The sequence below is a fragment of the Pan paniscus genome, chromosome 2 (genome assembly GCF_029289425.2).
Source record: "Pan paniscus chromosome 2, NHGRI_mPanPan1-v2.0_pri, whole genome shotgun sequence".
Taxonomy (NCBI): domain Eukaryota; kingdom Metazoa; phylum Chordata; class Mammalia; order Primates; family Hominidae; genus Pan; species Pan paniscus.
Genome location: NC_085926.1, coordinates 138,844,220 through 138,861,557, shown reverse-complemented (window position 1 = coordinate 138,861,557; position 17,338 = coordinate 138,844,220). Strand labels below are relative to the sequence as shown.

General features: G+C 41.3%; 1 protein-coding gene across 2 annotated transcripts in view; it reads right to left on the bottom strand.

The window, feature by feature from the left end:
• The window catches only part of SLC25A36 (solute carrier family 25 member 36), a 38,215-nt gene extending 30,003 nt beyond the window's left edge, over positions 1–8,212 (bottom strand). The window contains exon 1 of one of the 2 annotated variants that reach the window (XM_003826530.7): positions 7,826–8,212. In XM_003826530.7, coding sequence (XP_003826578.1) covers positions 7,826–7,866 — 41 coding nt within the window. In that variant the 5' untranslated portion in view covers positions 7,867–8,212. Of the gene's footprint in view, positions 1–7,188; positions 7,651–7,825 lie in introns of those variants that run through there. The other variant, XM_063602958.1, reaches the window with a different exon arrangement.
• Between the last annotated feature and the right edge of the window lie 9,126 nt (positions 8,213–17,338).

The following is a 17,338-nucleotide window of genomic DNA, read 5'->3' as shown; positions in this document are numbered from 1 at the left end:
TGCAAGGTGTGGCTAATGTAATTTGCTATTAAATAACATAGTTCAAGGTTGGATGCTTTACTATTTTTAAAAAGTTACAATTCAAAGTTATTTCTATAAAACAGTCATTGGTTTGTTCTGTGTGCTTTCTTGATTGGCAAAGAATTCCAAAGACAGAATAGCCAAGTCTGTAACAGAAGGGCGTAAGTTCATTACTTTGTAACATCAAAAATTCAGAAAGGAGAGTTTCTTGGTTACGAATCTAACAACACTGTTAAATGTCAATATACCCCTGGTATACCCAGATTAGAAATAACTACATGTTCTTTATGTTCGCAGTGAAACTACCTAGATTGACACTCATTTAAAGTTTTATAGGCAAATGTCCTCTATCTTAAAAGATATGAGAAGGCCAAGATCGCTTGGTGAGTCAAATAATCACATAGCTATGTATTGATCTTATAGAATATTTAAAATTGTTTAATATGGTATCACTAAAGCATTTTATAAGACATTTAAAACTATTTTATTTTCATGATGTTTGCCAAATTGTACAGTAAGTTTATCAAGTCATCTTCGTAATTTACTGGAATGTGGACACATCTCTAGCCTATGGTAATACTGCAGATGCTAATAAAGCCAAACTTTTTAGAGTTTAACTGTCTAAGAACTTTCAGATGTTGCTTCTACTTAGTGCATATAATGAAGATAAAAATTCTAGCATGCCAGGGGGTCTAGCTACCTTAAGGGCCTTTATGGACCTCTTGAGTAAAGAAGTGGCAAAAAGATAGTGTTTTTTTGTTTTTGAAGCTAGGCACAGTGTAACCAAAACTGGTTTAAAAAACAAAACAAATAAAACAACCCTGTGCAAACAGGTTTTGTAAGAAAGAGCAAGGCCTCTGTTGGGAGCCTCAAAGTGCTCTCCCACACTAGTTATTGAAGCACGGGAATCAAAAGTTGAGGGTGGGGAGATGGGAGAGAAAGGCGAAAGAGAAATTGTTCACTAAGTGAATATGAATAGCAGATGAATTTCAGCCATCATACCCAGTTATGAATCCCTAAGACAGGTACACAGACATAAAACCCCATTGACTGGATAGTCCTAAGCTGCTGAACCACTAGATCTGGCTCCCCTAGCTTTAAAAGGACTGGAAAAAATCCAAGGCACTGTTAGATATATGTCCTCAATATTAACCTCTTGAGCATGTATGGATCAGGAAACTTGTTTTTAACAGGCAAGGTAATAGATAGATGAACAAAATATTTTCTGATGAGGTCAACAATATTTGTACGTCCATATTATTTAAAAAGGTACTTCAGAATTCATTTTATTAACTTTAAGCAGTGTTTAGCTTTATAAAGCAAGATGAAAAGGATAAAATATTTTATTTTTCTGCCCGCAGTGATACTCTACTTAGGGCATTAGTTACATTAAGAAATATCAATCACTGGCTGGGCACGGTGGCTCACGCTTGTAATCCCAGCACTTTGGGAGGCTGAGGTGGGCAGATCATGAGGTCAGGAGATGGAGACCAACCTGGCTAATGCAGTGAAATCCCATCTCTACTAAAAATTGTAAAAAAGAAAAAAAAAAAGAAATATCAATCACTAAAGATGAAGTTTCTTTAAAATGCTAGCCAAACTTAAAGAGTTTTTCAATCTTAAAACATGTAGACTGGGCTGGGCGTGGTAGCTCAGGCCTGTAATTCCAGCACTTTGGGAGGCCGAGGTGGGTGGATTGCCTGAGGTCAGGAGCTCAAGACCAGCCTGACCAACATGGTGAAACCCTGTCTCTACTAAAAGTACAAAAAATTACCTGGGTGTGGTGGCAGGCACCTGTAATCCCAGCTACTTGGGAGGCTGAGGCAAGAGAATTGCTTGAACCTGGGAGGTGGAGGTTGCAGTGAGCCAAGATCGTGCCACTGCACTCCAGCCTGGGCAACAAGAGTGAAACTCCATCTCAAAAAATAATAATAATTAAAAAAACCACGTAGACTGTCCCTGAAATTCTATGCAAATCATTAAGGAAGTCTTACCAAAAATTGTTTCTCTGGTAGTACATTTGTATAACTATTTTCTCTGAAGCTTTAGTGTTTAGAGAAGCAATACAAGTTTTTGAAATGGTGATGGACATCTATATACCTGATAGACCAACTTAGGAAAAGTCAGCAATGCGTGGTTGAGAATAACACAGCATTTTTTTAAGTATAGGAAGTGTTTCTGATGCAGGAAAAAATTAACACGTTATTCTTATTGTGGATGATAAAGCAAAATCAAGACTAGTAATACTGAAAATTTTAGCCAACTTAGATAAACATGGAAGCAAGCCGTATCATACAGCCCAAGATGCAGTTGTAGAGTCTTTTCTATTTAGAGTGTTTTTTGGTTTTCGTAAAGCTAGGCACAGTGTAACCAAGACTGGTTTAAACAAACAAAAACTAAAATTTCTGTGCAAATAGGTCTTGTAAGAAAGAAAAAGGCCTTTGTTGGGAGCCTCAAAGTGCTTACTATGTTAAGGAAAAATAGTAAGATACGAGACTGAGAAATAATAAAAAAAAAAATCCATTATAGGAACAAAATAGGCTGAGGGAATGTGGCAGGTTTAGTAAAAGTAAATTTCCCCCTTTCGTTGCTACCCTTTACAGCAAACCTTAAAACTGTCTATTTGTTGTCTCTAATTTCTCTCCTACTCCAACCAGACTTTTACTCCCCTGCCCTGGAAATTACTAAAAGTCACCAAAGTTCCTCAATTAAATTCAGTGGTTAACAGCTTTCAGACATCTTAAATGACAGTAACATTTGATAGTTGATCACTTACTCCTTTCTAGATCTTGTATATTTGCTCCATTTGGATTTCAGGATACCGTATTTTTTTGGTCACTATGAAGTGTACTTGGCTGGTTCCTCCTCTTCTCCTCATTCCTCTTCTCTTGATCTCTTTTATTGAAGTCCCCAGAGGGTAGTTCATGGTCCCTTCTTCTCTATATTCACTCCCTTAGTGATCTCAACTAGGCTCATGGCACCACTTATGTTCCAATGACTACTAAATATATATCCCTAGTCCAATCCTCTTTCCTGGACTCCAGGCTAGTATATCCAATCACTTAAACAATCAGCTTCTTGACCTCTCTACTTCTCAAACTTACCATGTCTAAAATGGAGCTTCTGATCTCCCCTCACCCCAACTCTGTTCCATCTGCAATCTTGCCCATCTCAGTTGACAGCAATTCCACCCTTCCAGGTGCCCAAACTAAAAACCCTGGAGTTATTCTTCGCTCTTCTTCTACACTCTGCATTCAATATGTCAAAAATCTTATTATCTTTACCTTTGAAGTCTAACTAGAATTCAACCACTTCTCACCATGTCCATTGCTTCCAACCTAGTCTGACTCACCATTATCAGTCAAGTGGATTATTGAAATAGCCAGATCAACTCCCTACTTCTGCCCCTGTCCCACGCATAGTCTAGCAGAGACCAATTAGCCTTTAAAAATTCTATGACTCCTCCCATTTCAATAGAAAAGGTCAAAGTCCTTTAAAGGCTTAAGAAGGCTCTATCATTCTGGCCATACCTGCCTCATTATCTCACTCTTACCAGGGCTAGGGTCTTACTGGGGCTAGTTCCTTTTGTATAGCTAATTCTCTCCCTTCCAAGTCTTTACTCAAATGTCATCTTCTCAATAAGATTCATCATCATTCGATTTAGTACTAGAGTGCACTCCTACGACAGTCCTTTAAGGTGCACCATTTTTTTCCCCACAGCACTTAACGCCTTCTAGTTAATGATAACAATTACTAGACAAGACAGTCCCTTGTCTTGCTGTCCGGTTGTCGATATTCTTCAATACTATATTACAACCGGACAAGTGGTAGGTTCTTAAAGGTTAGCTGCAATGTAGAATCTGAACTATACCAGTAAACTTTTCATACTGTTATATTAAAATCCACTGGTCTATTTTAAAATCTGAATGACTTTTTTACCCATGGCTGACTCCATGAAAAAAAGAAGCTAGTGTAGCCTGCAATGGAAACAACGCAGAACCACACTTCGGCATACAGTTACTTCATGTCTGTTTCCCATTTTGTCACACAAAATATTAAATATAGAGGTATTCAAAGGTTGTGATTTAATAAAATTAGTATTTTTACTTCTTCAAGAGCATTCTTAGGTTAAACTGGCATTTTTTTTTTTTAATTGCAAGTACCTGGAGGTGAATACGATGACTACAGTCTGGTGCCACTGCCTTGATGCATGCTAAGGCATCAGCAGTTTTACCCATCATTGCTTTTGCACCATCAGGACAAATGTCAACAAATTTGTGCCAATAATGTATTTTTATGAAAATAGTTTTAAACTCTCAGACCACAAGAAGGGTCTCAAGAAGGAGAATCCCTGACCCACAATGTTGTGCTACACTAATCCATTTGCAGAAAAATGGTAGCTGCTGTGCTACAGTAATTCATTTACAGAAAAATGATTTGAGAATATTCTCCAACAGGATAAGAAACTTCCCTTAGTTTTGCAGTCTATTAGTAAGAAGAACGGAATGCATTTTTAGAAGGAAAAAAAGGGAAGGAGGATGTCTGAATGTTTGTCTCCTCCAAAACTAGTAAGATGAAATCCTACTCACAGCCCAAGGTGATAGTATTAGGAGGTAGACACTTTCAAGGTGATTAGGTCATGAGATTGTAGCCCTGACATTTGGGATCAGTACCTTTATAAGACACCAGAGATCTTGGCTAGCCTCTCCTACTACGTGAGGATACAGCAAGAGAGTATCTTCTATGAGGAAGTAGACCATCATCAAAGAACCTGTTATTGCTTTAATTTTGAACTTTCCAGGCTTCAGGACTGTTAGAAATATTTGTTATTTATAAGCCACCAGTTTTTGGTATTTTGTAATAGTAGCTTAAACAGAGCAAGACAGAGTAAAAGGAGAGGTAGTAAAAATTAAGGAAATGAGACTAATAAAAACATGGTCAGAGTGAAGTGGAAATAAATCACATTAATTATACTTTTAAGTATTCTACTTCTGCCCTGATCTTCAAGCAAACAGGTGAAATAATTTAACAAATATCGTTCATTATACCCAAATGGGAGTTTCCTACTGAATAAATAATAATGATTGAGCAAATGAATGAGCTCCAGGATATAAAAATAGACAGTTCTTAGATCATCTTTGATTTTACTCACTACATATATTAAATTATCTGTCATAAGAGCTACAAAGAAAATACTTCATCCACTTAAAGTCTTAAGGTATATAGCTCCTATTTGAGACAATATCTCCCTCAAATAGAAAAAAAATGAGCTGCCTCTGTAGATATATGCAGCTGATACAATAACTAGACAATGTACAATTCTATCAGTCTTTAAAAATACATTTAATAGTGCTTTCATCTCTATATACATACATTAGAGGCACAGCTAAAATTAAATCATATTTATACCTTTTTTACAGGCTGTCATGATATCGTTCCTTAACTCAATTAACCTAACTACTGACCTTACAAACTCTGAATATTAACTCTGGCAAAAGCATAATGGGATCAAAGGGTGTCTTAAAGAAAGCACGAGTTATGCATGTGAGTATTTCACCCAGAACCAAGGTCCAGTGCTGGTGTTTAACAATACAGCTACTAGGCTATTAGAAATGTGGGATTCTGATAAATATATTTGAATATTACAATTTTACTTATCAGAAAAACAACTCAAAGGCTCCATATTCGGAAAACCCTTGCCTAAGATTAAATACTCTGTGAAAGGTTACTCTTGGTTCTTTTAAAATATACTGGGCTTCCTTTAAAAAGATAAGGTGTGTTTTACTGAACTCACTTACGTAACCACATATAAAAATAAAATCAAGATGAGATGCAAAGGAAGAGAAATGATACGGCTGAGCACCTATCTTGTATCAAATCCTACATACCATATCTCATTTAATACTCTAAGTTAACTACATATGCTAGACTGGGGGGGAGGGGATGGAGCTCCTAATCTGTGTGTTTAGATGCTACAAACACCTCCCATTCCTGTTCTTAAACCAGAAAACCTATATTTACATGTTTTTATAACAAAATGATGATCCTAATCCAAAGTGGGAAATTAGTGCAATCAAGCTAACATTTATTTCAAATATAAGTATGCCCCATTTTTAACTAAACTTGATACATGAATCCTGAACGCAGAATAATAGAAATGTTAGGAGCTAGAGAAGGGCTTTAGAGATCATATAATACAACCTCCTAATTTTATAGATGAAGCAATTGAAATAAAAGTGTCCATTTTTCACCCAAATTAAAATAGTGCTAGACTACATCTGCGGTCTCCTCACTTCAGGGTTATAGATCTAATTACAAGAGGGAGCTCAATTATTTGCATGAGATCTTTTCAAGAGCATCTACATAGCTACTGAATTTTTTAAAAAAGATTTAATTTGCCTGATTATTGGCAGTAAACATTTCAGAAATATGGAAAGCAAACTGCCTAAACTGGGTCTCACAGATCAATAGAAAAATATTGTTTTTATGCCAGAACAGTGGCTAGCCCATAATTGGTGTACAACAAATATTTGTTGAATGAAAGTGTGCCAACCTAAAGAAAGTATTGCCATCACTGGCTCAATAGAGTCCATATGTCCAACTCAAAGCAAGGCACCGTGAATAGAACTGCGTGTGTATTTCTTTCATATTCTTAAAAGTCGATCTAAAAACTGTAGGATTTAAGAAGATGCCGGTAAGAGTCTCAGCATAATTCACCGAAGGCATTTTTGATAAGAAAACTCTTTATAATCCTCCAAGTAAGTAACTCTTAAAATTGCTATGATTCTCCAAATGATTTAGAAGGAGCAAATCTAAACAGGAGGCTAAACTGGAAGCTCTAACACTCATTTTGGCAATCAGGGAACTAAGAGTTTAGGCTTAGTCCTAATCTTGCACACACATAGTAACTATTAACACTATCTTCAAAAAATCTGACCTCTCTCCACTCCTACTTTCTCCTAAGCAGCAGAAAAGCAAACGGTGTTCAAGAGCGGTGGTTTTCTCGAAAGGAATCTGACCCCAAAGGTACTGCAAAGCTTTGCACCCCATTCACCACCTGGAAAACCTCGGGCAAGAAATTTTCCAAGGGCTAGAAACACCCTACAGCAACCACGGGAGAATACCAAAGCCTTCCCCGCTCGATCCCGTGGCCCCCTTACCACCCACCTTGCAAAGCCGAGCCCGGAAATGAGCGGCCCGAGGTCCGAGGTGGGGCGTGAGTGACGTGCAGAGGCCCAAGCGAGCGCTGCAAGGAGCGAGGGCTGAAGGAGTCTCCGGCGCCCATTTTGTCCTCAGCCTCCGCACTTTCCGCCCCGTCCCCTTGGGCCATGCAACCTACGCGAAATCCGAAGCCAGGCTCCTCAAAGCGGCCCTGGATCCCCGACGCCTGCTAGATTGCGGCGTGCGGCCAGGTCCAGCGGCGTCCGGGTAATCAAGCGCCGACCCCAGCTCTTGCCCGCGTCTCCCCAGACGCATGGATTCGGCCTCCGCCTCACCCCGGCCCCGCGGGCCCAAAACCTCACTCCCGGCCCGGGTTTCATGCCTCAACCCTCTTTGCCCGGGCCTCACTCTCTCGCCCTCGGGCCCGGGCCTCACCCTCTTGCTTCCCCGAACCGGAGCCCCCCTCACCACCCACGGGCTGGGTCTCTCCCCTCACCCGCAGGCCCGTGGCAGCTCCCCGCCCAGGCCTCACTCCCGCCCCCCCACCCCCACCCCCACCCCCCTCGCCCCCCTTGCCCCCCTCGCCTGCGTCTTCGGCCCCAGCACCCTCAGCCCCAGTGCGCACGCCCCGCCAGGACCTTACCCTCCGGCAAACAGATGCACCAGCGTGTCCCTCTGGCTCATTCTCTCTCCCGCATGTCCTCCGGCCGCTGAGGCGGGACGCGGATCTGGCCGCCCGCTACGGCAGGCGGCTTCGGTCCCGGACTGGAGACGCACAGCGCCCCGGGGACGGCGAGGAGAGCTGGCCGAGATGCGGCTGCAGAAAGCAACCGGCACAGCCCTCCCCGCGGCACTCCAGCCGCGCCACCGCCTGCCTAAGCGCGCCGCCCTTCACCAGAGGCTGAAAGCGACGCAGCGCAGCGCGACGGAGAGTGGGCGGGGGATGGTAGGGGGAAGATGACTATTTGACGGCTCCCGACATAAACAGAGGCTCCCATTGGTGTGAGCGTCGTGACGTCACGCACTCTGCAGTGCTCTTTCACGTGATCCCTACGGGCTCTTTCAATGAAAGGGGCCGCGAGGCGTGGCCAGAACGCGTGCCCGGAGGGTGGTAGGTCACCGCGCTCCTAGCACCTGAGACCTGGGGCGCCCCTGGCCTGAGTGAACGCGCCAATCACGGCTGCACTCTCCTGAACAGGGAACTGGCGGGGCGGGAAAAATCGACTTGGTTCCGGGTTCGCAAGCGGATTTGCTTTGAAAAAATTGGATTTATGACCCAGCAATTCCCTTGGTGTCTATCTCAGAGTAACCCTCGCACAATGCATAAAAAGGTTTCTGCACGGATACTCCTGTATAGGCTCACAAACAGTACAGAATTATGAACAATGCTTGCAGTTGCAGAAAATTGAAATCAGTGGGGGAATGAAGAAATAAATCATGAAACATTCCTACTATGGAATATTATGCAATCGTGACAAGGGATGAGGTGATTCCATATGGCAAAAAATCTCCCGAAGTGTGTAATAAGTAAAAAAGGCAAGTAGAATTAAAACACTTGGGTTTGTTTTTAAAAGAATAAAAGTTCATGGGAAATGGAATTAAAAGATAAAATTTAAAAATATAAACTTTGTTTTTCAACGTAAGCTCCATCAAGTTAAAGACAGTTTGGTAAGTGATGATACCGGCTCTTTAGTCCATCTGTAAAGAATTGAGGGTTCTGGGAATTTAATCATGAAAATGCAGGCTTTTTTACGTTATTAACTGAAGAAAAATGGGTGCCATTTACAGATTTTTCACGATTAGAAAACAAAAATATGTCAGAAGGAGCCAGGTCAGGAATGTAAGATGGATACCTGATAGTTTCCCATCGAAATCCCTGGAAAAATGCCCTTATTTAAAGAGAGGAATGAGCGGGAACATTGTCCTGATGGAGAAAGACTCTCTGGTGAAGATTTCGTAGGTGTTTTTATGCTAAAGCTTTGCTTCACTTTCTCCTATAGTAAGCGGATGTTATTGCTCTTCCACCCTTCAGAAAGTCAACACGCAAAATACCTTGAGCATCCCAAAAAGCTGCTGCTATGACTTCGGCTCTTGACCAGTCTACTTTTGATTTGACTGGACCACTTGCACCTCTTGGTAACTATTGCTTTGATCCAGAATCATACTGAGAAAGCTATGTTTGATCTCCTGTTACAATTCTTCAAAGAAATGTTTCAATATATGATCCCACTTGTTTACAATTTCCATTGAAAGCCCTGCTCTTGTCTGCAGCTCATCTGGGTGCAACAGTTTTGCACCCATCGCGTGAAAAGTTTGCTCAACTTCAGTTTTTCAGTGAGAAATGTGTAAGTAGAACCAGTTGAGATGTCTATGGTGTTGTATATTATTTGTGCTGTTAATTGTGGGTCCTCTTCAATTAGGGCACACCGAAGAATAATCTTTTCCTCAAAAATCGATGTGGATTGTCTGCCACTGCAGGCTTCCTCTTCAACATTGTCTCATCCCTTCTGCAAACAAGTTATCCATTTGTAAACTTCAGATTTCTTTGGGGGAATTATCCCCATCAAACTTTTGTAAAGCATCCTTGATTTCACCATTCTTCCACCCAATCTTGACCATAAATTTGATGTTTTTTCTTGCTTCAATTCATGCTGCTCTGATAGGGGCTGTTTTCAAGCTGATGTCTTATCCTTTTTAGTGCCTCAAACTAGATCTCGTTCAGATGCATTATAACAAGTGAGTACGAATTTTTGGTGCAAAAAAGTTTGAAATTCATACATAGTTTTTTTTTAGTTAGGAAAAATGTTTATATAAATTTAAATTTACATATATTCCATCCTTCTCTTAACTGAAAAGAGTAAGAAACTTTCTGAGATTTTCTTTGTTACCAGTTCCTTTTTGTTTTTTTGGTTTTTTTAAATATACTTTAAGTTCTGGGATACATGTGGAGAATGTGGAGGTTTGTTATGTAGGTATACATGTGCCATGGTAGTTTGCTGCACCCATTAACTCGTTGTCTACATTAGGTATTTCTCCTAATGCTATCCATCCCCTTGCCCCCCAACCCCCGACAGGCCCCAGAGTGGATGTTCCCCTCCCTGTACCCATATGTTCTCATTTTTCAACTCCCACTTATGAGTGAGAAGTGTTTGGTTTTCTGTTCTTGTGTTAGTTTGCTGAGAATGATGGTTTGCAGCGTCATCCATGTCCCTCCAAAGGACATGAACTCATCTTTTTTATGGCCGCATAGTATTCCATGGTGTATATGTGCCACATTTTCTTTATCCAGTCTAACATTGATGGGCATTTGGGTTGGTTCCAAGTCTTTGCTATTGTGAATAGTGCTGCCAGAAACATACGTGTGCATGTGTCTTTATAGTAGAATGATTTATAGACCTCTGGGTATATACCCAGTAATAGGATTGCTGGGTCAAATGGTATTTCTAGATCCTTGAGGAATCGCCACACCATCTTCCACAATCATTGAACTTATTTACACTCCCACCAACAGCGTGAAAGCATTCCTATTTCCCCACCTTCTCTCCAGCGTCTGTTGTTTCCTGACTTTTCAATGATCGCCATTCTAACTGGCGTGAGATGGTATCTCATTGTGGTTTGCATTTGCATTTCTCTAATGACTAGTGGTGATGAGCTTTTTTTCATATGTTTGTTGACCACATAAACGTCTTGTTTTGAGAAGTGTCTGTTCATATCCTTCATTCATTTTTTGATGGGATTGTTTTTGTTGTTGTTTTGTTTTTGTTTTTGTTTGTTTTTTTGAAACAGTGTCTTGCCCTTGTTACCCAGGCTGGAGTGCAATGGTGCAATCTCAGCTCACTGCAACCTCCACCTCCTGGGTTCAAGTGGTTCTCCTGCCTCAGCCTCCGTAGTAACTGGGATTAGAGGTGCCTGCCACCATGCGCAGCTAATTTTTTTTTTTTTTTGGTATTTTTAATAGAGACGGGGTTTCACTGTGTTGGCCAGGCTGGTCTTGAACTCCTGACCTCAGGCAATCCACTCGCCTCAGCCTCCCAAAGTACTGGGATTACAGGCATGAGCCACTGTGCCCAGCTGGTTTTTTTTTTTTTTTTTATAAATTTGTTTAAGTTCCTTGGAGATTCTGGATATTAGCCCTTTGTCAGATGGATAGATTGCAAAAATTTTCTCCCATTCTGTAGGTTGCATGTTCACTCTGGATAGTTTCTTTTGCTGTACAGAAGCTGTTTAGTTTAATAAGATCCCATTTGTCAATTTTGGCTTTTGTTGCCATTGCTTTTGGTGTTTTATTCATGAAGTCTTTGCCCATGCCTATGCCCGAATGGTATTGCCTAGGTTTTCTTCTAGGGTTTTTATGATTTTAGGTCTTGTATTTAAATCTTTAATCCATCTTGAGTTAATTTTTGTATAAGGTGTAAGGAAGGAGTCCAGTTCCAGTTTTCTGCATATGGCTAGCAGTTTATTAAATAGGGACTCCTTTGCCGATTGCTAATTTTTCTCAGGTTTGTCAAAGATCAGATGGTTGTAGATGTGTGGTGTTATTTCTGAGGCCTCTGTTCTGTTCCAGTGGTCTATATATCTGTTTTGGTACCAGTACCATGCTGTTTTGGTTACTGTAGCCTTGTAGTATAGTTTGAAGTCAGGTAGCATGATGCCTCCAGCTTTGTTCTTTTTTCTTAGGATTGTCTTGGCTATATGGGCTCTTTTTTGGTTGCATATGAAATTTAAAGAAGTTTTTTCTAAGTCTGTGAAGAAAGTCCATGGTAGCTTGATGGGAATAGCATTGAATCTATTAATTACCTTGGGCAGTATGGCCATTTTCACGATATTGATTCTTTCTATCCATGAGCATGGAATGTTTTTCCCTTTGTTTGTGTTCTCTCTTATTTCCTTGAGCAGTGGTTTGTAGTTCTCCTTGAAGAGGTCCTTCACATCCCTTGTAAGTTATATTCCTAGGTATTTGATTCTCTTTGTAGCAATTGTGAATTGGAATTTGCCCATGATTTGGCTCTCTGTTTGTCTATTATTGGTGTACAGGAATGCTTGTGATTTTTGCACATTGATTTTGTATCCTGAGACTTTGCTGAAGTTGCTTATCAGCTTAAGGAGTTTTTGGGCTGAGATGATGGGGTTTTCTAAATATACAATCATGTCATCTGCAAACAGAGGTAATTTGACTTCCTATCTTCCTATTTGAATACCCTTTATTTCTTTCTCTTGCCTGATTGCCCTGGCCAGAGCATCCAATACTATGTTGAATAGGAGTGTTGAGAGAGAGCATCCTTGTCTTGTACTGGTTTTCAAAGGGGATGCTCCTAGCTTTTGCCCATTCAGTATGATACTGGCTATGAGTTTGTCATAAATAGCTCTTATTATTTTGAGGTATGTTCCATCAATACCTAGTTTATTGAGTGTTTTTAGCATGAAGGGGTGTTGAATGTTATCAAAGGCCTTTTCTGCATCTATTGAGATAGTCATGTGGTTTTTGTCATTGGTTCTGTTTATGTGATGGATTATGTTTATTGATTTGCATATATTGAACCAGCCTTGCATCCAAGGGATGAAGCCAACTTGATTGTGGTGGATAAGCTTTTTAATGTGCTGCTGGATTCAGTTTGCCTCTGTTTTATTGAGGATTTTTGCATCGATGTTCATCAGGGATATTGGCCTGAAATTTTCTTTTTTTGTTGTGTCTCTGCCAGGTTTTGGTATCAGGATGATGGCGGCCTCATAAAATCATAAAATGAGTTAGGGAGGAGTCTCCCTTTTTCTATTGTTTGGAATAGTTTCAGAAGGAATGATACCAGCTCCTCTTTATACCTCTGGTAGAATTCGGCTGTGAATCCATCTGGTCCTGGGCTTTTTTTGGTTGGTAGGCTATTACTTACTGCCTTAATTTCAGACCTTGTTATTGGTCTATTCAGGGATTTGACTTCTTCCTGGTTTAGTCTTGGTGGGGGTGTATGGTCTAGGAATTTATCCATTTCTTCTAGATTTTCTAGTTTATTTGCATAGAGATGTTTATAGTATTCTCTGATGGTAGTTTGTATTTGTGTGGGATCAGTGGTAATATCCCCTTTATCGTTTTTAATTGTGTCTATTTGATCCTTCTCTCTTTGCTTCTTTATAAGTCTGGCTAGTGGTCTATCTATTTTGTTGATCTTTTCAAAACAGCTCCTGGATCCATTGATTTTTTTCAGGGTTTTTTGTGTCTATATCTCCTTCAGCTCTGCTCTGATCTTAGTTATTTCTTGTCTTCTGCTAGCTTTTGAATTTTTTTTGCTCTTGCTTCTCTAGTTCTTTTAATTGTGATGTTAGGTTGTCAATTTCAGATCTTTCCTGCTTCCTCCTGTGGGCATTTAGTGCTATAAATTTCCTTCTGAACACTGCTTTAGCTGTGTCCCAGAGATTCTGGTATATTGTGTCTTTGTTCTCATTGGTTTCAAAGAACTTACTTATTTCTGCCTTAATTTCGTTATTTACCTAGTAGTCATTCAGGAGCAGGTTGTTCAGTTTCCATGTAGTTGTGTGGTTTTGAGTGAGTTTCTTAATCCTGAGTTCTAATTTGATTGTTCTGTGGTCTGAGAGACTGTTATTATGTCCATTCTTTTGCATTTGCTGAAGAGTGTTTTATGTGGTCAATTTTAGAATAAGTGCTATGTGGTCTTGAGAAGAATGTGTATTCTGTTGATTTGGGGTGGAGAGTTCTGTAGATGTCTGTTAGGTCCACTTGGTCCAGAGCTGAGTTTAAGTCCTGAATATCCTGGTTAATTTTCTGTCTCATTGATCTAATATTGACAGTGGGGTGTTAAAGTCTCCCACTATTATTGTGTGGGAGTCTAAGTCTCTTTGTAGGTCTCTAAGAACTTGCTTTATGAATCTGGGTGCTCCTGTATTGGGTGCATACATATTTAGGATAGTTAGCTCTTTTTCTTGCACTGATCCCTTTACCATTACATAATGCCCTTCTGTGTCTTTTTTGATCTTTGTTAGTTTAAAGTCTGTTTTATCAGAGACTAGGATTACAATCCCTGCTTTTTTTTGCTTTCCATTTGCTTTGTAAATCTTCCTCCATCCCTTTATTTTGAGCCTATGTGTGTCTTTGCACGTGAGATGGGTCCCCTGAATACAGCACACTGATGGCTCTTGACTCTTTATCCAATTTGCCAGTCTGTGCCTTTTAATTGGTGCATTTAGCCTGTTTACATTTAAGGTTAATATTGTTATGTGTGAATTTGATTTTGTCACTAAGATGCTACCTGGTTATTTTGCACATTAGTTGATGCAGTTTCTTCATAGTGTTGATTGTCTTTACATTTTGGTTTGTTTTTGCAGTGGCTGGTACCAGTTTTTCCTTTCCATATTTAGTGCTTCCTTCAGGAGCTCTTGTAAGGCAGGCCTGGTGGTGACAAAATCCCACAGCATTTGCTAGTCTGTAAAGGATTTTATTTCTCCTTCACTTATGAAGCTTAGTTTGTCTGGATATGAAATTCTGGGTTGAAAATTCTTTTCTTTGAGAACGTTGAATATCGGCTCCCACTCTCCTCTGGCTTGTAGAGTTTCTGCAGAGATATTTGCTGTTACTCTGATGGGCTTCCCTTTGTGGGTAACCCAGCCTTTCTCTCTGACTGCCCTTAAGATTTTTTCCTTCATTTTAACCTTGGTGAATCTGACGATTATATGTCTTGGGGCTTGTTTTCTTGAGGAGTATCTTTGTGGTGGTCTCTGTATTTCCTGAATTTGAATGTTGGCCTCTCTTGCTAGGTTGGGGAAGTTCTCCTGAATAATATCCTGAAGAGTGTTTTCCATCTTGGTTCCATTCTCCCTGTCACTTACAGGTATACCAATCAAATTTAGGTTTGGTCTTTTCACATAGTGCCATATTTCTTGGAGGCTTTGTTTGTTCCTTTTCATTCTTTTTTCTCCAATCTTGTCTTCATGCTTTATTTCATTAAGTTGATCTTCAATCTCTGATATCCTTTCTTCCACTTGATTGATTTGGCTATTGATACTTCTTTCTGTATGCTTCACAAAGTTCTCGTGTTGTGTTTTTCAGCTCTATCAGGTCATTTATGTTTTTCTCTAAACTGGTTATTCTAGTTAGCCATTCCTCTAACCTTTTATCAAGGTCCTTAGCTTCCTTGCATTGGGTTAGAACATGCTCCTTTAGCTTGGAGGAGTTTGTTATTACCCACCTTCTGAAGCCTACTTCTGTCAATTCGTCAAATTCATTCTCCATCCAATTTTGTTCCCTTGCTGGCGAGGAGTTATGATCCTTTGGAGAAGAGACGTTCTAGTTTTTGGCATTTTCAGCCTTTTTGCACTGGTTTTTCCTCATCTTCATGGATTTATCTACCTTTGGCCTTTGCCGTTGGTGACCTTCGGATGGAGTTTTTTTTGGTCATCCTTTTTTTTTTGATGTTGATGCTATTGTTTTCTGTTTGTTAGTTTTCCTTCTAACAGTCAGGACCCTCTTCTGCAGGTCTGCTGGAGTTTGCTGGGGGTCCACTCCTGACCCTGTTTGCCTGGGTATCACCAGTGGAGGCTGCAGAACAGCAAAGATTGCTGCCTGCTCCTTCCTCTGGAAGCTTCATCCCAGAGGGGCACCTGCCAGATACCAGCTGGAGCTCTCCTGTGTGATGAGTCTGTTGACCTCTGCTGGGAGTTGTCCTCCTGTCAGGACGCTCAGGGGTCAGGGACCCACTTGAGGAGCCAATCTGTCCCTTAGCAGAGTCTGCCGCTCTCTTCAGAGCCGGCAAGCAGGAACGTTTAAGTCTGCTGAAGCTGTACCCACAGCTGCCCCTTCCCCCAGGTGCTCTGTCCCAGGGAGATGGGAGTTTTCTCTATAAGCCCCTGACTGGGGCTGCTGCCTTTCTTTCAGAGATGCTCTGCCCAAAGAGCAGGAATCTGGAGAGGCAGTTGGGCTACAGTGGCTTTCCAGCGCTGTGGTGGGGCTCTGCCTAGTCCGAACTTGGAGCAGCTTTGTTTACACTGTGAGGGGAAAACCAACCGCCTACTCAAGCCTCAGTAATGGCAGACGCCCCTCCCCGCACCAAGCTCAAGCGTCCCATGTTGACTTCTGACTCCTGTACTGGCAGCGAGAATTTCAAGCCAGTGGATCTTAGCTTGCTGGGCTCCATGGGGGTGGGATTTGCTGAGCTAGATCACTTGGCTCCCTGGCTTCAGCCCCCTTTCCAGGGGAGTGAACAGTTCTATCTTGCTGGCGTTCCAGGTGCCACTGGGGTATGAAAAAAAACTCCTGCAGCTAGCTCGGTGTCTCCCCCAGTTGCTGCCCAGTTTTGTGCTTGAAACCCAGGTCCTTTGTGCTGTAAGCACCCGAGGGAATCTCTGGTCTGTGGGTTGTGAAGACTGTGGGAAAAGTGTAGTATCTGGTCCAGAGTGCACTGTCCCTTACAGCACGGTCCCTCATGGCTTCCCTTGGCTAGGGGAGGGAGTACCCCAACCCCTTGTGCTTCCTGGGTGAGACGATGCCCCACCCTGCTTCCACGCGCCCTCCGTGGGCTGCACTCACTGTCTAACCAGTCCCAATGAGATGAACCGGATACCTCAGTTGGAAATGCAGAAATCACCCGCCTTCTGCTTTGGTCTTGCTGGGAGCTGCAGACCAGAGCTGTTCCTACTTGGCCATTTTGCCCGGGATACATAGTTTTTTTTATAATATGCATTTTCCGTGAACCTTTTCAAGATCCTTCATATTTCTAATAACAAAAATGGGCCAGGTGCTGTGGCTTATGCTTATAATTCTAGCACTTTGGGAGGCCAAGGCAGAAGGATTGCTTTAGGCAAGGAGTTGGAGACCACCCTGGGCAATACAGTGAGGCCCCTGTCTTTACAAAAAATAAAACAGGAGGCTGAGTTAGAGTCTGCAGTAAGCTATGATAGCATTAGTCCACTCCAGCCTGGGCAACGGAGTGAGACCCTGTCTCATAAACAAAAATTTAAAAATGGTAGCTGATATTTCTTGGGGACTTACTAATGTACCAGGCTTTAAGCACTTTATAACATTCTCTTTGTTATTTTAGAGATGGCATCTCTCTTTGCTGCCCAGAGTTGCTACATTGCTATGTTGTGCAGGCTGGCCTCAAACTCCTGAATGCAAAAACCCTCCTGCCTCAGTCTCCTGAGTAGCTAGGACAAC